The sequence below is a fragment of the Mesoplodon bidens genome, assembly GCF_964165515.1.
Source record: "Mesoplodon bidens genome assembly, chromosome: 2".
NCBI lineage: Eukaryota > Metazoa > Chordata > Mammalia > Artiodactyla > Ziphiidae > Mesoplodon > Mesoplodon bidens.
Genome location: NC_138177.1, coordinates 103,324,192 through 103,340,663, shown reverse-complemented (window position 1 = coordinate 103,340,663; position 16,472 = coordinate 103,324,192). Strand labels below are relative to the sequence as shown.

Here is a 16,472-nt window from a genome sequence, read left to right as displayed (position 1 = left end):
TACAGCCTTTCTTCCTTTTAAAACCCTGCCATTTATCCTCTGGACAGCCAAGCATGGCCTGTAGTCTGACATCCTTGTTATGAGACCCGTGCGACATTTCTTCAGGTCTTAAAAATAGGTATAATGGTGTTTCTCTAAAGCAGCTGTTTTTTGTTTTTGTTTTTGTTTTTTGCGGTACGCGGGCCTCTCACTGTTGTGGCCTCTCCCGTTGTAGAGCACAGGCTCCGGACGCGCAGGCTCAGCGGCCATGGCTCACGGGCCCAGCCGCTCTGCGGCATGTGGGATCTTCCCGGACCGGGGCACGAACCCGTGTCCCCTGCATCGGCAGGCGGACTCTCAACCACTGTGCCACCAGGGAAGCCCTTGTTTTTATATTATGGCAGAACACTGAACGCAGAGCTGATTTTTGTGTTAGATGCCAGGAGGCTCAGAGCCTGCCTTCATCAACTGTTAGTTTTCTAACTTCTTCCATCTTCATTTTCCTTTCCCTAATTTCCTCACTTTAGAAAACAAAACAAAACAAAAACTAGCTTTGGGGCTTCCCTGGTGGCACAGTGGTTGAAAGTCTGCCTGCCGATGCAGGGGACACGGGTTTGTGCCCCAGTTCGGGAAGATCCCACATGCCGCGGAGCGGCTGGGCCCGTGAGCCATGGCCGCTGAGCCTGCGCGTCCGGAGCCTGTGCTCCGCAACGGGAGAGGCCACAACAGTGAGAGGCCCGCATACGGCAAAAACAAACAAACAAACAAACAAACAAAAAAAACAAAAAACTAGCTTTGTAGGCTTTTTTTAAAAAAAATAAGCTGTCTTAAAAGCATTTCAGAAATCTTTCAAGACCTTAAGGTATTCTGAAGGCCCTCCTTTCATTAGCACACTACATCAGCACTTTGTACACTTTATAATGCTTTTCAGTTGAGAAGTCAATGTATTTCTGATAGTCATTAAGCCTTAAAATAGTTCCAGTAAGTGAAGTGAGTTTAGTGACAGAAGCCAGTCACTAAAGCTTTTTCTCAACAGTTGCTTTGCTTAAAAAAAACAAGAGAAATACATATATTATTCAAGTATAGATTTTTGTAGACGGCCGGGAGCACTAAGAGACTTCCTTCTGACCTTTACCTAGTTATATTTTGATACTCAGTTTTGAAGATTTAAAATAAATTTGTAAAGATCACATTTGAGATGAAGCTACTATGCATCTTACCAGTTTTAATTCCTTAAAGTAAATGTTAATAGAGATCACTTTAAATGACTTTTAGCTGAAGCATTTGTTTATTTCACTGAATAAGGTATTTTACATTTGTTGATAACTCTCTACTTTGTTCCAAGTTACTTATGTGGCTTACAAAAATACATATAAAATAAAAAAAAAGAATCAATGGAGACAAAAAAAGAGCATGTTAAAATGTAACTATAATACAGTTGACCCTTGAACAACACAGGCTTGAACTGGGCAGGTCCACTATACATAGATTTTTTTCAATAAATCCATACTGAAGTATTGATACTACATGATCTGAAAGCAGTTGATTCTCAGACGCAGAACTGTGGATACAGAGGCCCTACTGTTAAGGTTTCTTACTTTCAGCTGCATGGGGTTCAGTGCCCCTAACTCCCGTGTTGTTCAAGAGTCAACTGTACTCAAAACACGTACTGTGAGCACCTCTAAGGTGGGTTAGTGAGAGCTGAACTTGGCGCTTAGGTTCAGTTCTCGTTCCTCATCACTGCTTTCCAATCCAGAGAGCTCTAATGCTGCTCTGTGTGGGAAGGATTAGAGTTCTCCAATCTTGCTTTCCCTGTAAAATGCACTATAATGTACCAAATATCTGTCATAACTGCAGTTTTGAAGGATCAAATAATTCAACCTATTCTAGCATTCACTAGTCAGAAACCAGCATGAAAGTTATGAATAGATAAAAAGTTGACACACACCTTGAGCCTAAGAAAAAACTGCGTAAGTCCTCAATTGCACCGAGAAACACCATACAAAAGGATTGACAGCTTTGACTGTTCTTATAGCATAGTAGCATGAGCTGAAGAAACGTTCTACTAACAATGTCTCCTTCTGCAAGAATGTGTAAAGGGTAAATTATTTCTTGTTTTTATATTTAATTCCCTCATAGCAGGTCCTTATTTTACCCAGAAGGCAAAACTTAATATTCTTGGAATAAAAGTTTTTCTATAAAAGAGAACAGATAGAGATGTTTCACTAACTCCACCTATGAATGTCATTGTGAGTTTTATTACTAGGCTGCTTATGATCCCAAGCAGTAAACACAAAATAGAAGATTTCTTTTTTTTTTTTTTTTTTCTGTACACGGGCCTCTCACTGTTGTGGCCTCTCCCGTTGCAGAGCGCAGGCTCCGGACGCGCAGGCTCAGCGGCCATGGCTCACGGGCACAGCCGCTCCACGGCATGTGGGATCTTCCCAGACTGGGGCACGAACCTGTTACCCCTGCATCGGCAGGCGGACTCTCAACCACTGTGCCACCAGGGAAGCCCTAGATTTCTTATTTACTGAAATCCCAAGAAAGCAGTATGCTACAAAATAGACGTCCCGTGAATAATGACATAAAGGAAGCAATAACCCACCAAGAAGCATTAACAGAAATGGCCAACACTCCTTGGGTGTCGTGAGTTGCTTTGGCCAGGATGCATATTTCTGCCACTGGAAATGAGATAGGCTGGGCCACTTTACCTCGTAGCCAAACTAAAATTATATTAATACTATTTCACTGGAACACAACATTGAATCTGGATAGAATCTATCTTTCCTCCTGTTTCAGTTGCTAAAGAAGGAGAATAGCTCTCTTGCTTCTACCTTTAACCCAAACTTTCCAAGTAGTCCATCTTTTAAGTCCTTTTTATAGCTTCATTTAGTTCTTTGGTCATATACTAACATACACATGCTCCAAGAACACTTTTAACATTTCTTTGGTTTCAACTGTGGCTGTTATACTGGCAACAAGATCTCTGTATCCCAGCTTCACCAATTTTCTGGACTTGAATGTGCAACTGACAAAAGGGCACGATCTCTCCCCTACACACACATCTCTACATAATAATTACAATATTGCTCACATATGTTTGATCATATTACTTTAAAATTTTTGAATGTTAGCAAACTTTATATTTTAAATTTTCTTTAAATAACCAAACGTTGAAAACTTTACAAAAATGTTAAATGACTGAGGTTATTTTCCTTTTTTTCCTCCTCAAAGGGTCTAAGCATGAATGGATCCTTTGTAGACACCCCTATTTTTATCCCAAGGGGCATGTGATTAATCCTCTCTAAAATCAACTTTTTCCAAAGAGAAATCCCTATATATAAATAGGGCCAGGCTATGTTAATTTATGTGATGCTTGTGTTAGTTTTCAAAATATCTTTAGTAATAAATAAAGGGGAGATGTAAAATTTTGTGATTTGCTTGGTGAACCTTAATTGCGAAACTTCTTCTTCTTTCGAAACTTCTTTCCTGCTGCATTTGCTGCCTTTTCAGCCATAATCTCTGAGTACTTCCTTCGGTTATATCTAAAAAGAAAAACCAAACCTTTAAGTTCTAAAGTATGACACACCAAACTTAGAAGTTAATGTAACCTTTTGGTGGGGAGAGGGGGGGCGGTGGCAGGGAGGCACTTCTAAATTTCATGGGTTTTTTTTTTGTGTTTTTTTTTTGCATTTTCACTATCTATTCATCACATCTGCACTAAGTTCCACCATGTGTAAGAAGCCATACTAGGTGCTGGGGACAGAGCAGTGAACCAGCCAGCCATAGTAGTCCCTACCCTTAGAGCTTGCAGTCTAGTAAGAAAAAAATGGCAACGGTAGAGGAAGACTTTTGAAAACTTTCAGCCACTAGAGACCCATGCTGTAATTTCTGAGATTGCCATCATGAAGATTACAAAATATAGGTCAATTTTAAGTAAGCAAAGACTCAATCACCTTGTACCACACACCTCTGTGGGGAAGGAAACAGACAGGCTTGAGAGATAGGAAAACGGGAGGGACTCTGACAGTTTGAACATGGAACTGAAGGGAGAAGAGGTATCAGGACTTGCCTTAATGGATGGAGGGTGATGCCGTTTGGTCATGAGATACAGAACACTGGGAGAGGACCAGAATGTACAGGGAGGATGAGGTCAGTAGACCCCAAGTTAGCTCTTAGAGGGGCCTGTGAGATACCCATTAGATATTCCTGAGGCAGTAGCTGGTTATGGGCTCTGGACTCAGGAGAGATCTAGACTAGACATACACATTTGAAAGTCAACAGTATATAGATTATTACAACTCTGTGGGGATGAGATTTCCAAGGAGAGAGAAGTGAGAAAAGAGCATTGCTGTTTCTAAAAATTTCACCATAAACCAGACTCATTAAATAGTTTACATAACACTCAAGTTAAACTTGTTTTCCATGTCTATATATTACACCAGCTTAAAAAACCTAGATAAACATTTTCACTTTTGCTATTAAACGAATCTAGAAGTTCGGCAGAGGTTTCTATGAGGTATGCTTTTAAATCTATACTATACACATACCTACTTCAAGGACATTTAAACATACTCAAATTGCCCCCATCTCAGGAAAAAAAAAAAAATCCAACTCCATCCACTAGCTGTGACTCTCTCGTCTTGCTCACAACCAAACTTCTTCAAAGATTTCTCTTATTTCTTCAACTCACTCTCAAGTACCTTCCAGTCTGCTTTCCTCCATCACTCCCCTGAAATCTCCTTTTGCCAAGGTTACTGTGACCTCCATGTACTAAATCCAAAGTTTTTAGTTCTTACCTCAACTGAGCTCTCAGCAGCACTTATTACTGTTAGCCACTCCCTCCAGCTTATACCTGCCTGTAAAGTTCTCTTTCCTTGACATCCCCCTTATTTATTTGTTTGTTTGTTTGGCTGCATTGGGTCTACGTTGCTGCGCGCGGGCTTTCTCTAGTTGTGGCGAGCGGGGGCTGCTCTTTGTTGTGGTGCGTGGGCTTCAGTAGTTGTGCCATGTGGGCTCAGTAGTTGTGGTGCACAGGCTTAGTTGCTCCCCGGCATGTGGGATCTTCCCAGACCAGGGATCGAACCCGTGTCCCCTGCACTGGCAGGCGGATTCTTAAGCACTGCGCCACCAGGGAAGTCCCTTTCCTTGACTTCTATGACACTGTGCTCTCCTGGTTTTCTTCATGCCTCCCTGGCTATTCTTTCCCAGTCTCCTTTGTGGGCTCATTCTCTTCTAGTCAGCCAAATACTTTCATGCTTCCCTCTAAAGCAGTCGTTCTAAATTGGGAATGCTTATGCCCCACAGGGGCCACCTGAAACTGCTTGAAGACATTTTTGAGTGTCATGAATTGCGGGGGAGGGGAGTACACTACTGGCATCTAGTGGATAGACACCACGGAGGCTGTTAAAGATCCTACAATGTACAGGACAGTCCCCCCTAATAATTATTCCATCCAAAAAATATAATAGTGCTGCTGTTGAGAAACTCTGTGCTAAAGCATTTAAAAATTTTCTTGAATTTAAAGTTTATGCATATTCTAAGGGAAAGCACACATATTATAAAGTGAAACATAAATTCCTTTACCTTCTGAACTCAGAATCGGCCAGCAGTTCCTCCACAATAGTTCTCTTCCTTTGTTTCCTGGGAACTCGTGAATGGTAGAAGTCAGCTGGATTGTCAACAATGGTTCCAATCTATGAATGATTGATTGAAATAAGTCATGCAATACCTGAAGGCCAAGTATCTTTCATATCTCAGGGTAGCTCTAACAAAGTATATTTACAGAAAGTAATGGAAAACACAGCTTACAATTTACCAATATTAAAATTAGTTTTGCCTTTTCTTAAAGAAAAAGAATCACTTATTCAATCTGCACTGGGTCCTACTAATGACATTTCTTCATTAGAGTTTACAGTAAAACCAAAATTCCTTTTATGTAAGTGCTAGACGTAAATTCTTGATGAATAGTCTAAATAGAGGAGGAAAAGTGGGACAGATAGTCTTTTGTTTTAGTTTTCCAATTTAATGAAACTGACACATACATTCTACTATATACCTATTTGATCTCCTAGGTTATCATAATTGCTGCCAATGTAGAACCTTCTTACTGACCACTCTGCATCTGTTCATATGTTCAACCAAGTAAAATTTACAATGTCTACTATGTGCCAGGCACTGTGCTAGGTGTTAGGGAAACAAAGACAAAGAATATCTGGTCCCTGCCAGTGAGGGGGCCAGAGTCTTTTTTTAAAAATTTATTTATTTAATTTAAAAATAATTTTTAAAATTTATTTATTTATTTTTTGGCTGCATTGGGTCTTCGTTGCTGCTTGTGGGCTTTCTCTAGTTGTGGCGAGCGGGGACTACTCTTCATTGCAGCGCACAGGCTTCTCACTGCAGTGGCTTCTCTTCTTGCAGAGCACAGGCTCTAGGTGCGCAGGCTTCAGCAGTTGTGACTCGCGGGCTCTACAGCACAGGCTCAGTAGTTGTGGCGCACGGGCTGAGTTGCTCCGTGGCATGTGGGATCTTCCCAGCCCAGGGCTTAAACCCATGTCCCCTGCACTGGCAGGCAGATTCTTAACCACTGCACCACCAGGGAAGCCCCCAGAGTCTCAAGGAAGATCCAAAGGTATGCAACTAAAAAATTAAAGCATAACCTAATATTATGCTGAACAAAACACTCTAGATGCTCTGAAAACTAAATGGCGAATTCTATCGAATGGAGATAAAGAAGGTTTTACAAAGGATGACATTTTAGCTTGGATTTGTATGGGTAAAATTTCACCAAGCAAACATGGCAGAGCCCAACACTTGTAAAGTCAGAATGACTAGACCAGTCTGTGCATATCCTGAGAAGACTGAGCAGCTGAGTGTGTTGGAGCTTAAGAGGAGACTATGTGACCAAAAAAGGGGTGGTGAGCTAGTTTGGGTGCACATGGTGAAGGGCTACATTAAAGGGTAAAGACTCTATCCTATAGGTTATAAGAATCACTGAAGGTACCATTGAATATCTTGATTATCGTTGAGCAGAGGTGTGTCATAAAACAGACTGCTATTTTTTAAAGGAAAGATGACTGCCTACAACAGAGGATGGACCAAAAGGGAGAGCAGACCTGGAGGCAAAGGACTATTACAGTAATCCATGAGTGACATGAAAGGTAGCCAAGAAGAACGAAATGAACTTGAGAGCTACCAGAGGGTGAATCAATTGGACTTTCATCTGAAAATACTTTGGAAACCAACTTTTAACTTGTTTTCAGAATAAAGAACCTTGAAAAAAAAAAGAGTTTGGTGTACATGAGTCCCTCTTTCCTGCCCCATCCTGCAAGGCGTCTTGCTCTTAGGCTAATAATACTCATATGTGGTACACCTATCTTGTAAGTTTCATAATTTTTAGAGAAGAAATTATGAAAAGCTAGTTACCGTTTGGAAACCTAGTTACCGTCTGGAACACCGTCTTTCTATATGGAAAGCCATTACAAGCTGGTGGCTGTCTGAATTGGGTTCTGGCCACTATTATACGGCCCGAGCAGATGTGCTCTGTAAATATTCATTTAAGAGTAAACAAATCACTATAGTGCTTTCCAAACTAAAATCCTCAGAACATTACTACCATTATTCTGTTTGCTTCATACCTGGAAGTACTTGGGGAAGCCATCTCTATCATTTTTCTTGTAAAACCTTTTTGGGTCCATGCTAGCTCTCATCTTCAGTGCTTTGAGATCATTTTTCAGTTCATCTGTCAGTTCTGGAGCTTTCATACCAAACCAGCCATCACCTGCTGTTTTTTGTCGCTCTTGCTGAAATTCAAATTTCAGAAACAATTAGAAAATTCTAATTTTAATATGCAGTGTATAAACTATACCTCACTCCCCCTAAAATTATAAAGAAAATTTCATGAAAAACAAATAAGGTTACTTTACAGGAGTGTATATATTAGTCTCCAGATTCACCTTTCATAAAATGATTAGATCACAAAAAGCAATTTCTCTGATAAATTAGGCACAGCACTGTCAGTTTCTTAAATGAGGGCTCCTTAAAATTTACTTTGTATCTTAGTAAGAACTGCTGACTTGGGAGAGTAACCCACAGCTTCAATTTTTATTGTCTAGAATACCCTACACAAGATGTAATGTATAAAAAACATTTCTACTTCTGGAGCTCTTATGTAAACATTAACACTTTTACTGAGTTGTCTCAGAAAGTTACTCACTCCAGCAAGTCCAGAAACTTCTATTATTTCTAAAATTCAAAAACTTTCTATTTTTTTTGAAAACTCCTAGCAAGTTATTTGCTTAATTTCATTTTTTGTTCATTCACACAACAAATACTGGAGTGTTTACCATGTGCCAGGGTGCTCTGGTCATATTAGTGACATTACTGGAGCACCATCCTCAAATTTCCTCTTAAGCTCTCTCAATAATTTCTTTATCCTTATTAGTTGAAATGGAAGTAGTCCCCTGTGTTTTATTAAAGAAAATACCTTCTATGCTTTCGTTTGGCAGACTAAATAGGCCAGTGTTTTTAATGGTTACATTCAGTTCCCTACAAAAGCCCACAACAGAGCTCCCAGCCTTCTGTGAACAGTACCTATAAGCCAAAAGGTGTGGTGTGGACAGTGACCTCATATGCTGGCTGCCACTGTTTTTAAGGATGGTAAAAAAGAGCTTTCACTTTGTGAAAATCTATATGAAACGTTGTTTATGGAACCATATTTTACGGGCTCTTAGATATCTGTAACAATTTTCTTTGGAAACGTATATACTTTAATTGTACAGCCATGTTAGATAAACTGAATATATACAGTCAAACACATTAAACATTCTAAATAATGAGTCACTGTACTCACTCTGCGTTTTTTCTGAAGTTTATACTTTGATTCACTATATGGTGGGACACAGTAGTTTTTTTCAAAATCAGGAGTAATGACGGCTTTCTGCAAAAGCTGCAAAAATATTAAACTGGTTTTAAAATGTCAGAATGTCATTATTGTTTCAACATTATTGCCTTATAAAGGAAACATCTCCCACACTGAAGACTACTCCAGATATATTTACCTTTATGGACAAACATACTACTGCAAAGTTGCTCCTGTCCTTAAATTTGTAAATTGTATCAAAATAAAAATGCTTTAGGAGACAAACTGAAGGGTTTAGGGAATCTATAAAATCAATATTCATCTCAAATTTCTTTTTCTAACCTGAATCTGCACACACCAGATATACATTAATGTATCCACTTGCATTTCATTGGTTTGCAACCAGCCACCTGCACCAACCAACTGGAAACGAAAGACAATAGGAACAATGCCGTAGAGTTCTTGAACTCCCTGGAAAAAAACCTGACTAGGCTTTAATAAGTTCTTCGATGTTGGTAAAAAAGCTTTCTGTGATCTGAGGAGACCAGCTAGACTACTGATAAGAAACAGCAGTATAGATTTTGATTAAACAACATATGCTTTTTATGGTATACCAATGAAATTATGCCATCAAACAAATCTGCTTTTTGCAACCCAACAATATATCAAAGATGCTCTTTCAATGTCAATTCATACAAAGATCAACTTCATTCTTTTTAACAGCTGTTGTGCATAATTTTTCTTCTTGATATTTAGTTTAATAAGTCTCCATTACACTTTTTTCCATGAAACATTGTAAACATCATCTCTGCACACTTGTGATTATTTCTGTAAAACGATTCCAAAATGTGTCATTTAAATTTTGATAGGTACTACTAAATTGCCTTGCATCCAAGTAGTATAAACTCCTACCAAGAGTTAATCAGTACCATTTTCTTTACATAGCCAACACAGGAGATTATCCTTTTGTGTTTTGTCAGTGGTACTTCATGAATGTTTCCATTTGCTGTTGATCAACTTTTTGTGTATTTATTATCTATGTATTGTAATATAAGTCTTCTTCTGTGGAATGCCTGTATTTTGGGGGGGTTATTTTTCATTTTTATACAGGGTTGTGTTCTTATTAATTTGTAGAAATGTATTTTGTATCTTGGTATTAACCTGTAGTCTTTTACTTGTCTTTAAGGTGTTTTTATTTGCGTAAGTTTTAAAATTTTAAGTAGTCAGATCTGTTAATCTTTTCCTAAATGTCTTCTGCATTTCTTGTTACGTGCCTAGGGTGATTAAATACTGTCTTAATACTGTGTATGTGACTAAAAGGAACCTCAGGGTAATTAGTCATTTCCCCAGTACAAGAACTAAAGACAGCTGCTCCTTAGCCCTCAAAACAGTTCAAAGGAATACAGCAAATATTAATTTGGTCAATAGCATTTGAAATTATCAATTTAGAAGTCAATTATCAATTCAGAAATCCTCAATTCAGGTTCAGGACTAGAAGTTGCTGGGTAGCACAGTAGCAGTCTAGACTTTCCTATCAGTCAGAGAAGAGAGCATGACATTTATTTAATAGATTATTAAGAGCTGGTTGTGTGTCAAGTACTATAGTAAGGTTTAGATTGGTTCTCAACTGAGAGCAACTGACAATATCTGAAGACATTTTGAGGTGGGAGGGTGGTGCACTGGTAGAGATGGATGTTACTGGCACCTATGGGGTAGCGGCCAGGGATGCTGCTAAAAATATCCTACAAGGCACAGGACATTTTCCCACAACAAAGAATTATCCAGCCCAGAAATAAAAGACAGTAAAATAACAATGAATACCACATGATCAATAATCACTTAGATCTATACTGGGTGTTGCAGAAGCAGAGAGGAGGTAGGGGGAAGGACTAGGGTCAAAGAATGCTTCTTAAAGGTTGTGATTTATAATCTCTGCAATGGCCTGGGAAGGACCAGGGTGTGTTCAGGGAACTATAGTAATTTTCTTTCTTTCTTTCTTTTTTTTTTTTTTACATCTTTATTGGAGTATAATTGCTTTACAATGGTGTGTTAGTTTCTGCTTTATAAAAAAGTGAATCAGTTATACATATACATATGTTCCCATATCTCTTCCCTCTTGCGTCTCCCTCCCTCCCACCCTCCCTATCCCACCCCTCTAGGTTGGTCACAAAGCACCGAGCTGATCTCCCTGTTCTAGCGGCTGCTTCCCACTAGCTATCTATTTTACATTTGGTAGTGTATATATGTCCATGCCTCTCTCTCGCTTTGTCACAGCTTACCCTTCCCCCTCCCCATACCCTCAAGTCAATAGTAATTTTCAATGGTAAGAACACAGCAGGTGGACAGTCAGAGCTAGAGGAACAGAGGCACCTTGTATGCTCTGAGGAACCACTACAGGACTTAAACAGAATATCATGGTCAGATTTGTATTTTTAGAAAAAGAAATCTAGCAAGACCCTGGAGGATGGCTTGAAGAAGAGTAAGGAGGCCACTACAATAGTCTAGATGAAAAACACAACAGATGTCACTAGTCAGTGACAGTGGGGTGGAAAGGAGGGGGCAGAGTAGAAAGTATATAAGAAGCACCGTCCCATAGGCTTAGTTGTTGAGTGCAAAAGGGAAACAGATTTTCCCTTGCAAAAGGAGGAACTGGTTTAGGTAGGGAAGAGAAGGGCAATTAGTGAAGTCAAGTGCCCGAGCACATCTGAATGAACAAACAACAGGCACCTGGATTTAAAGACCTGGGTAGGCTGCAAGGCTAGAAAATATTGATACTAAAGATTTGGAAGTCATTCAAGGTGACAGCTGAAACTGAGGGTTTGGATGAGGTTACCTAACCTGTAATTCCTTTCTGAAAATATATGTACAATTTTATGTCTATGCGCACATGTGCTTTTTTTCCTGGTGGGGTTAGTGGGCACTCACAGCTTTCAGATTTTCAACACAGTCCAAGGCAGTTAAGAACTAAAAGTATAGCAAGGAAAGAAAAAACACAACCCTTGGGATCATAACTGGTGATTGCAAGAAGAGTAACACTGATCCTATGTCACTTTAGTTTTCAAGCCTCATCTTTTATAGCTGGGACTTTATAATAAAAAAGAAGAAATGATTGTCCTGGAAAGAGGGAAAACAGAAGCACAGTAGGCTAACGTGGTTGCACTGTAGGAAAATTAGTCTCTTACCAAAGACTAATCATTTCTAGAAGTGACTGGTTAGTTCTATGAAAACCAATGGGATGCTTTGTGCAACTTACCTCATTTTTCTTTTTCTCCTTGATCTGTGTTAGTCTTCTCTTGTTCAACTGTAGCTTGTCTGCATTGACATTAATATACAAACCACCCAACTGCTTAATACTCAGACCAGGATCTATGCTGCTGCTAGTCAACTTCAGACTGAAAGAGAAATGATCACTTTTAAGTGATTAAGAAATGATCTTTTTTAGATCATTTAGTAATTCAAAATGGAAACAATTGAGACTGTATTTTTATTTAGAAGAAAACTATGGGATGAATAATGAATTAAGCCTTTTGGAAGCACATCAAAATTTATTCCCTAGTTTTTCTTAGAAGAGGATTAAGGCCATATTACATGACAACAGACTTCATAAAGGGATTTTATAAAGAAAGAATTACAGAAAGGAGGAGGAAATACATCTGGCAATTTGCTCAACTTCATGTATAGGTAGCGAGTTAATATACATCCACATACTTCCATCTCCAAAGCCAATGAGAAAGACAGGGTCTTCTACTCCGAACTTCTAAGTTATCCAAATTTGGAAGGTTTTTCTGGGTAATTTAAGGGCATTTAGTAGTGCCTCTAAATCAGTGAGTTTTAAACAACGAGCATTCGTACTTTCCACTGGAGTTTTAAAAAAAATATAACTGTCAAACCCTGGATCCACCAAATCAGAATCTTCTGCAGTTGGCTTGGGCTCCTGCTATATTTATGTAATAAAAATTTCTACTTTATATTACTGAAGAGTCCTTTTTATAAACAAGTACACTTGGACTTACAGTCAGTTTCTTTCCTAATTATTCATATAAACTGAGCAGTTGAAAGTTCTGATAATCAACCTCTACTGGAAAGTGAAATCATTCAATTGTAGTGCCTTGGCAGTGATTCTCAACCCTGAGTGTACATTACAATTATCCTGGGGAGGAGGTGTGGCTTTTAAAAAATAAGTACACCTGAGACTAGCCTCAGCGACTTCACTGGTTTAGAGTGAAGACTAGGCATCTGTTAATGGATAGTTCCTTACCAAGGATACCTGTATTTCCAGTGAATACACTGCCACCAAGGGCCTGTGCCTAGGAAAAACAAATTTGAAAAACAACAACAAAAAAAGAAACTAAAGAAATAGCCCCCAAAGAGTGCTTTTCAATGGGTGGTAGATGGGATTATAGGTTATTGTTTTTCTCAGGTTTCCTCTATTTTTCAATTTCTCTACAATCAACATGTAGAAAAAACCAAGTTACCTCCCTTCCCTTTTATACGTTGCTCTTATAATCATGCAAGAAAACCTTAACAGATGATTTTTTTTTTTTTTTTTTTTTTTTGCGGTACACGGGCCTCTCCCGTTGTGGATGGAGCACAGGCTCCGGACGCGCAGGCTCAGCGGCCATGGCTCACGGGCCCAGCCACTCCACGGCATGTGGGATCCTCCCGGACCGGGGCACGAACCCATGTCCCCTGCACCGGCAGGCGGACTCTCAACCACTGCGCCACCAGGGAGGCCCCAGATGATTTTTAATATACCACCAAACGGAGTACTTTTAGCTCTCATTGGTGGGAAAAATATGACTAACAAAGATACTCACATCAACAAGGGAAATGCTGGATAAAAAAGCTCTTCCATAAAGGACCCAAAGTAATATTTTTTTCAATTTCTATGACAAATATTTTTATGGTAACTTAGCCACTTCAAACATGTATCAAAAACTTAAAGATAAAACTTACAGTTTAGATTTTGTGCTATTTAGTAAGTTGTCTTCATCACTAAACTCATTATCTTTACTTCTGTCACTGTCTGATGGTTCTTCTTCACTTTCTTCCTCCTCCTCCTTTTCTTCCTCAGTGGCAACCTCACTTGCCTTGTCTTCTTCATCCAAGTAAAAATTTTCATCAGCATTCAATCGAGGAGTTGTGTCAATTACAAACAATGCATTGCCACGTGATGTATTTTCTGAGTCTCCATTTAATGACTCTTTTTGACCACTATTTTCAACAAAACACACAGTGTCCTCTTCATTCTCACTGTTTTCAGACTGCTGGCTTTCATCACTGCTGAGAACTAATAAAACAGAATCATCTTTATCCTGAGATGTGCTGGGCTCAAGTTCACACAGTTTGGTATCACACTGAAAATCTACATCCCTTTCTTTGCTCATGTCTTCGCCAACAACTATAACTGTGCACTCTTCTTCTTCATCACTATCACCACCATCACTAAGTTCTGTCCAGTCACTTGTTTTTATGCTGCTGTTTCTCTCTTCATTCCATCTGTCCACTTCCACAACTGCAAATGTCTGAGCTAACGATTTCATTACAGCCTCACAGTTCAGGTTTGAGGATACTGAGGTGGTTTTGCTACTTTCGGGGGTTGAATGCCTTTGCGAAAGTGACTGCTGAAGACTAGTGTCCTGAAGTTCAGAAAGACTCTTCAACTGAGAATTTTTCTCATTAATTTCTTTTCCCACATCTATTATTCCTTTGGCTTCTTCATCTAAGCTCTTACAATTCTGCTTTGTTATTTCTTTGAGAGGTGAAACGTCATCTTGTTTTTCCTGTCTTATATTAAAACTTTCGCTTTTTTGCGCTATTAGTTTTTTTCCTGAATTTCCAAAGAAGGAGTCATTATCAGGGTCATCATAAGTTTCATTATTAGAGATATCTGGCTTATTTATCTGAGAAAGCGATCTTGCTAGTAAACGAGAAGAAGTTCGTCTGGTATCTGAACCCTCTAAATTCACAGGTGTATTTATGATTTGCTTTTCATTTCCTGGTACAATCTTAGTATCATTCTCCTCAGTTTGTGCCTGTAATTTCCTTTGCATACTCCTTGTTGTTCTCCTAGTTGCAATTCCAGAAAATGAAGAAATGTCTGAGCACGATGACTCAGCATCAGAATTAGCTTCCACATGGGATTCTTGGTTTGGATCGGTTCGGGATTTAGCCTTACTTCTCCTGGTTCTTGTTGCTATTTCTGTGGGATGCACAATTCTAGAATTACCTGAAATATGTGATTCTGCTTCAGAGACTTCTTCTTCAGTATGAGACTCACTTACTCGAGTTATTTTCAGCTTTTTCCTTACACTGGAAACTGGGGTGCCTGCAACTAAGATCTGCCTTCTCCTAGTTACTCTTAAAATGGGTTCCTGGGCCTCAGACACAGAACAGTTTGACTCTGCTTCAGAGATCTCTCCATCAGTAGAAGGTTTGTTCACTCCTGGTAATGAACCTGTAGTTCCGCTCTTCCTCTTCCTGGTTTTAGGAGCTGGACTTTGTTCCCTAGTGGTCTGTGATTCATCAATACTTGGGTCATCAGATGGAGATTCCTTCCGGCCTTTTGGATGTGCCTGAATTCTTGCCGCAGCAGAATTCTATAAGCCAGTGAAAATACATTGTGATTTAGGTAGGGCTGGGGCAAGAGCAAAGTGAATGAGACACTCCCCTCAGAAGCAAATTTTAAGAGGGCACTAAAAAACTAAGTAAACAAGATTAATGCAAAACAATAACAACAACCATCACCACCCACAATTTAAAAAAAAAATCAATACTTAAATACTGGATCTGACTCTGCATTTGCAGGCCCTGCCTCACTAGCGTCACCTAAGTCCTGGATCTGACTTTAGGGAACAAAACAAATAATTGAAAAAGAAAATTTTCTCCACTCAAAGTCACATATACTAGGTGGACCTACATTCCAACATACATATAGGAAAAGACGAAAGATAGAATCGGTCGCTGTGCTTACGTTTTCATACCTAAGCGAATTAATGCTCCCTTCCCTTCATCGCAACATCAGAGGCAGCGGACGACTAACGCCACTGAATTACTAGCTGGCGTCACCACAGCCCTCCCCACGCCAGAAGGAGGTGCTGTCGGGGCACAGCCAGTCTTCCCACGTGAAAAAGGTGCCTTCTCCATCCAATCCGGCTAATGAGGCTCACACTTGGTGGCCGAAATTAATCCTCCTTAGCACGGTGTTAGCAGTCAGATTAAAAGGCCTGAGCTGTGCATCTGCATTACGGAGCTGAACTACAGCAAAATAAGTTACCTAATCTCTCTATTCCCTGCCACGCATTATATTAAAAGACCCTAGTGAGGTCTGAAGAGGAAGCTACAGGCTTAGCACGGAGCCTGGCACACAGCTGCGCGCTGCCAGTTCCGGCTTTTCTACCGCTCCTCCCCAGGCTCCGCGGGACCCCAGCGCCACCCACCTCCCTGAGCACCGTTCTGCGAAGCAGCGAGAAGAATGAGGGAGCACTGATATCTCCTACCTTCTGCTGGGAGCTTTCAACTGACGTGGCTTGGATCCCGGCCCGAGGCCGCGCAGACCTTGTAACCACCATCTTCCAGGATTGCAGCCGCCGCGGCGCCCCGTCCGCGCTCCGGAAGTGCGTCAGAGAAG

General features: G+C 39.9%; 1 protein-coding gene and 1 long non-coding RNA gene across 3 annotated transcripts in view; one reads left to right on the top strand and one right to left on the bottom strand.

Moving 5' to 3' along the window:
- Positions 1-7,613, top strand: part of LOC308613307 — a 20,742-nt gene extending 13,129 nt beyond the window's left edge. The window contains exon 3 of the long non-coding RNA XR_014015234.1: positions 7,050-7,613. This is a non-coding gene — a long non-coding RNA (uncharacterized lncRNA). The remainder of the gene's footprint in view (positions 1-7,049) is intronic.
- Positions 1-16,472, bottom strand: part of DNTTIP2 (deoxynucleotidyltransferase terminal interacting protein 2) — a 21,497-nt gene extending 5,025 nt beyond the window's left edge. Inside the window, exons 1-7 of one of the 2 annotated variants that reach the window (XM_081226576.1) lie at positions 16,342-16,472; positions 13,799-15,441; positions 12,096-12,234; positions 8,834-8,929; positions 7,620-7,784; positions 5,569-5,678; positions 3,433-3,527 (exon numbers count right to left, since the gene is read on the bottom strand). In XM_081226576.1, coding sequence (XP_081082702.1) covers positions 3,434-3,527; positions 5,569-5,678; positions 7,620-7,784; positions 8,834-8,929; positions 12,096-12,234; positions 13,799-15,441; positions 16,342-16,413 — 2,319 coding nt within the window. In that variant the 5' untranslated portion in view covers positions 16,414-16,472 and the 3' untranslated portion in view covers position 3,433. Of the gene's footprint in view, positions 1-1,244; positions 3,528-5,568; positions 5,679-7,619; positions 7,785-8,833; positions 8,930-12,095; positions 12,235-13,798; positions 15,442-16,341 lie in introns of those variants that run through there. The other variant, XM_081226575.1, reaches the window with a different exon arrangement.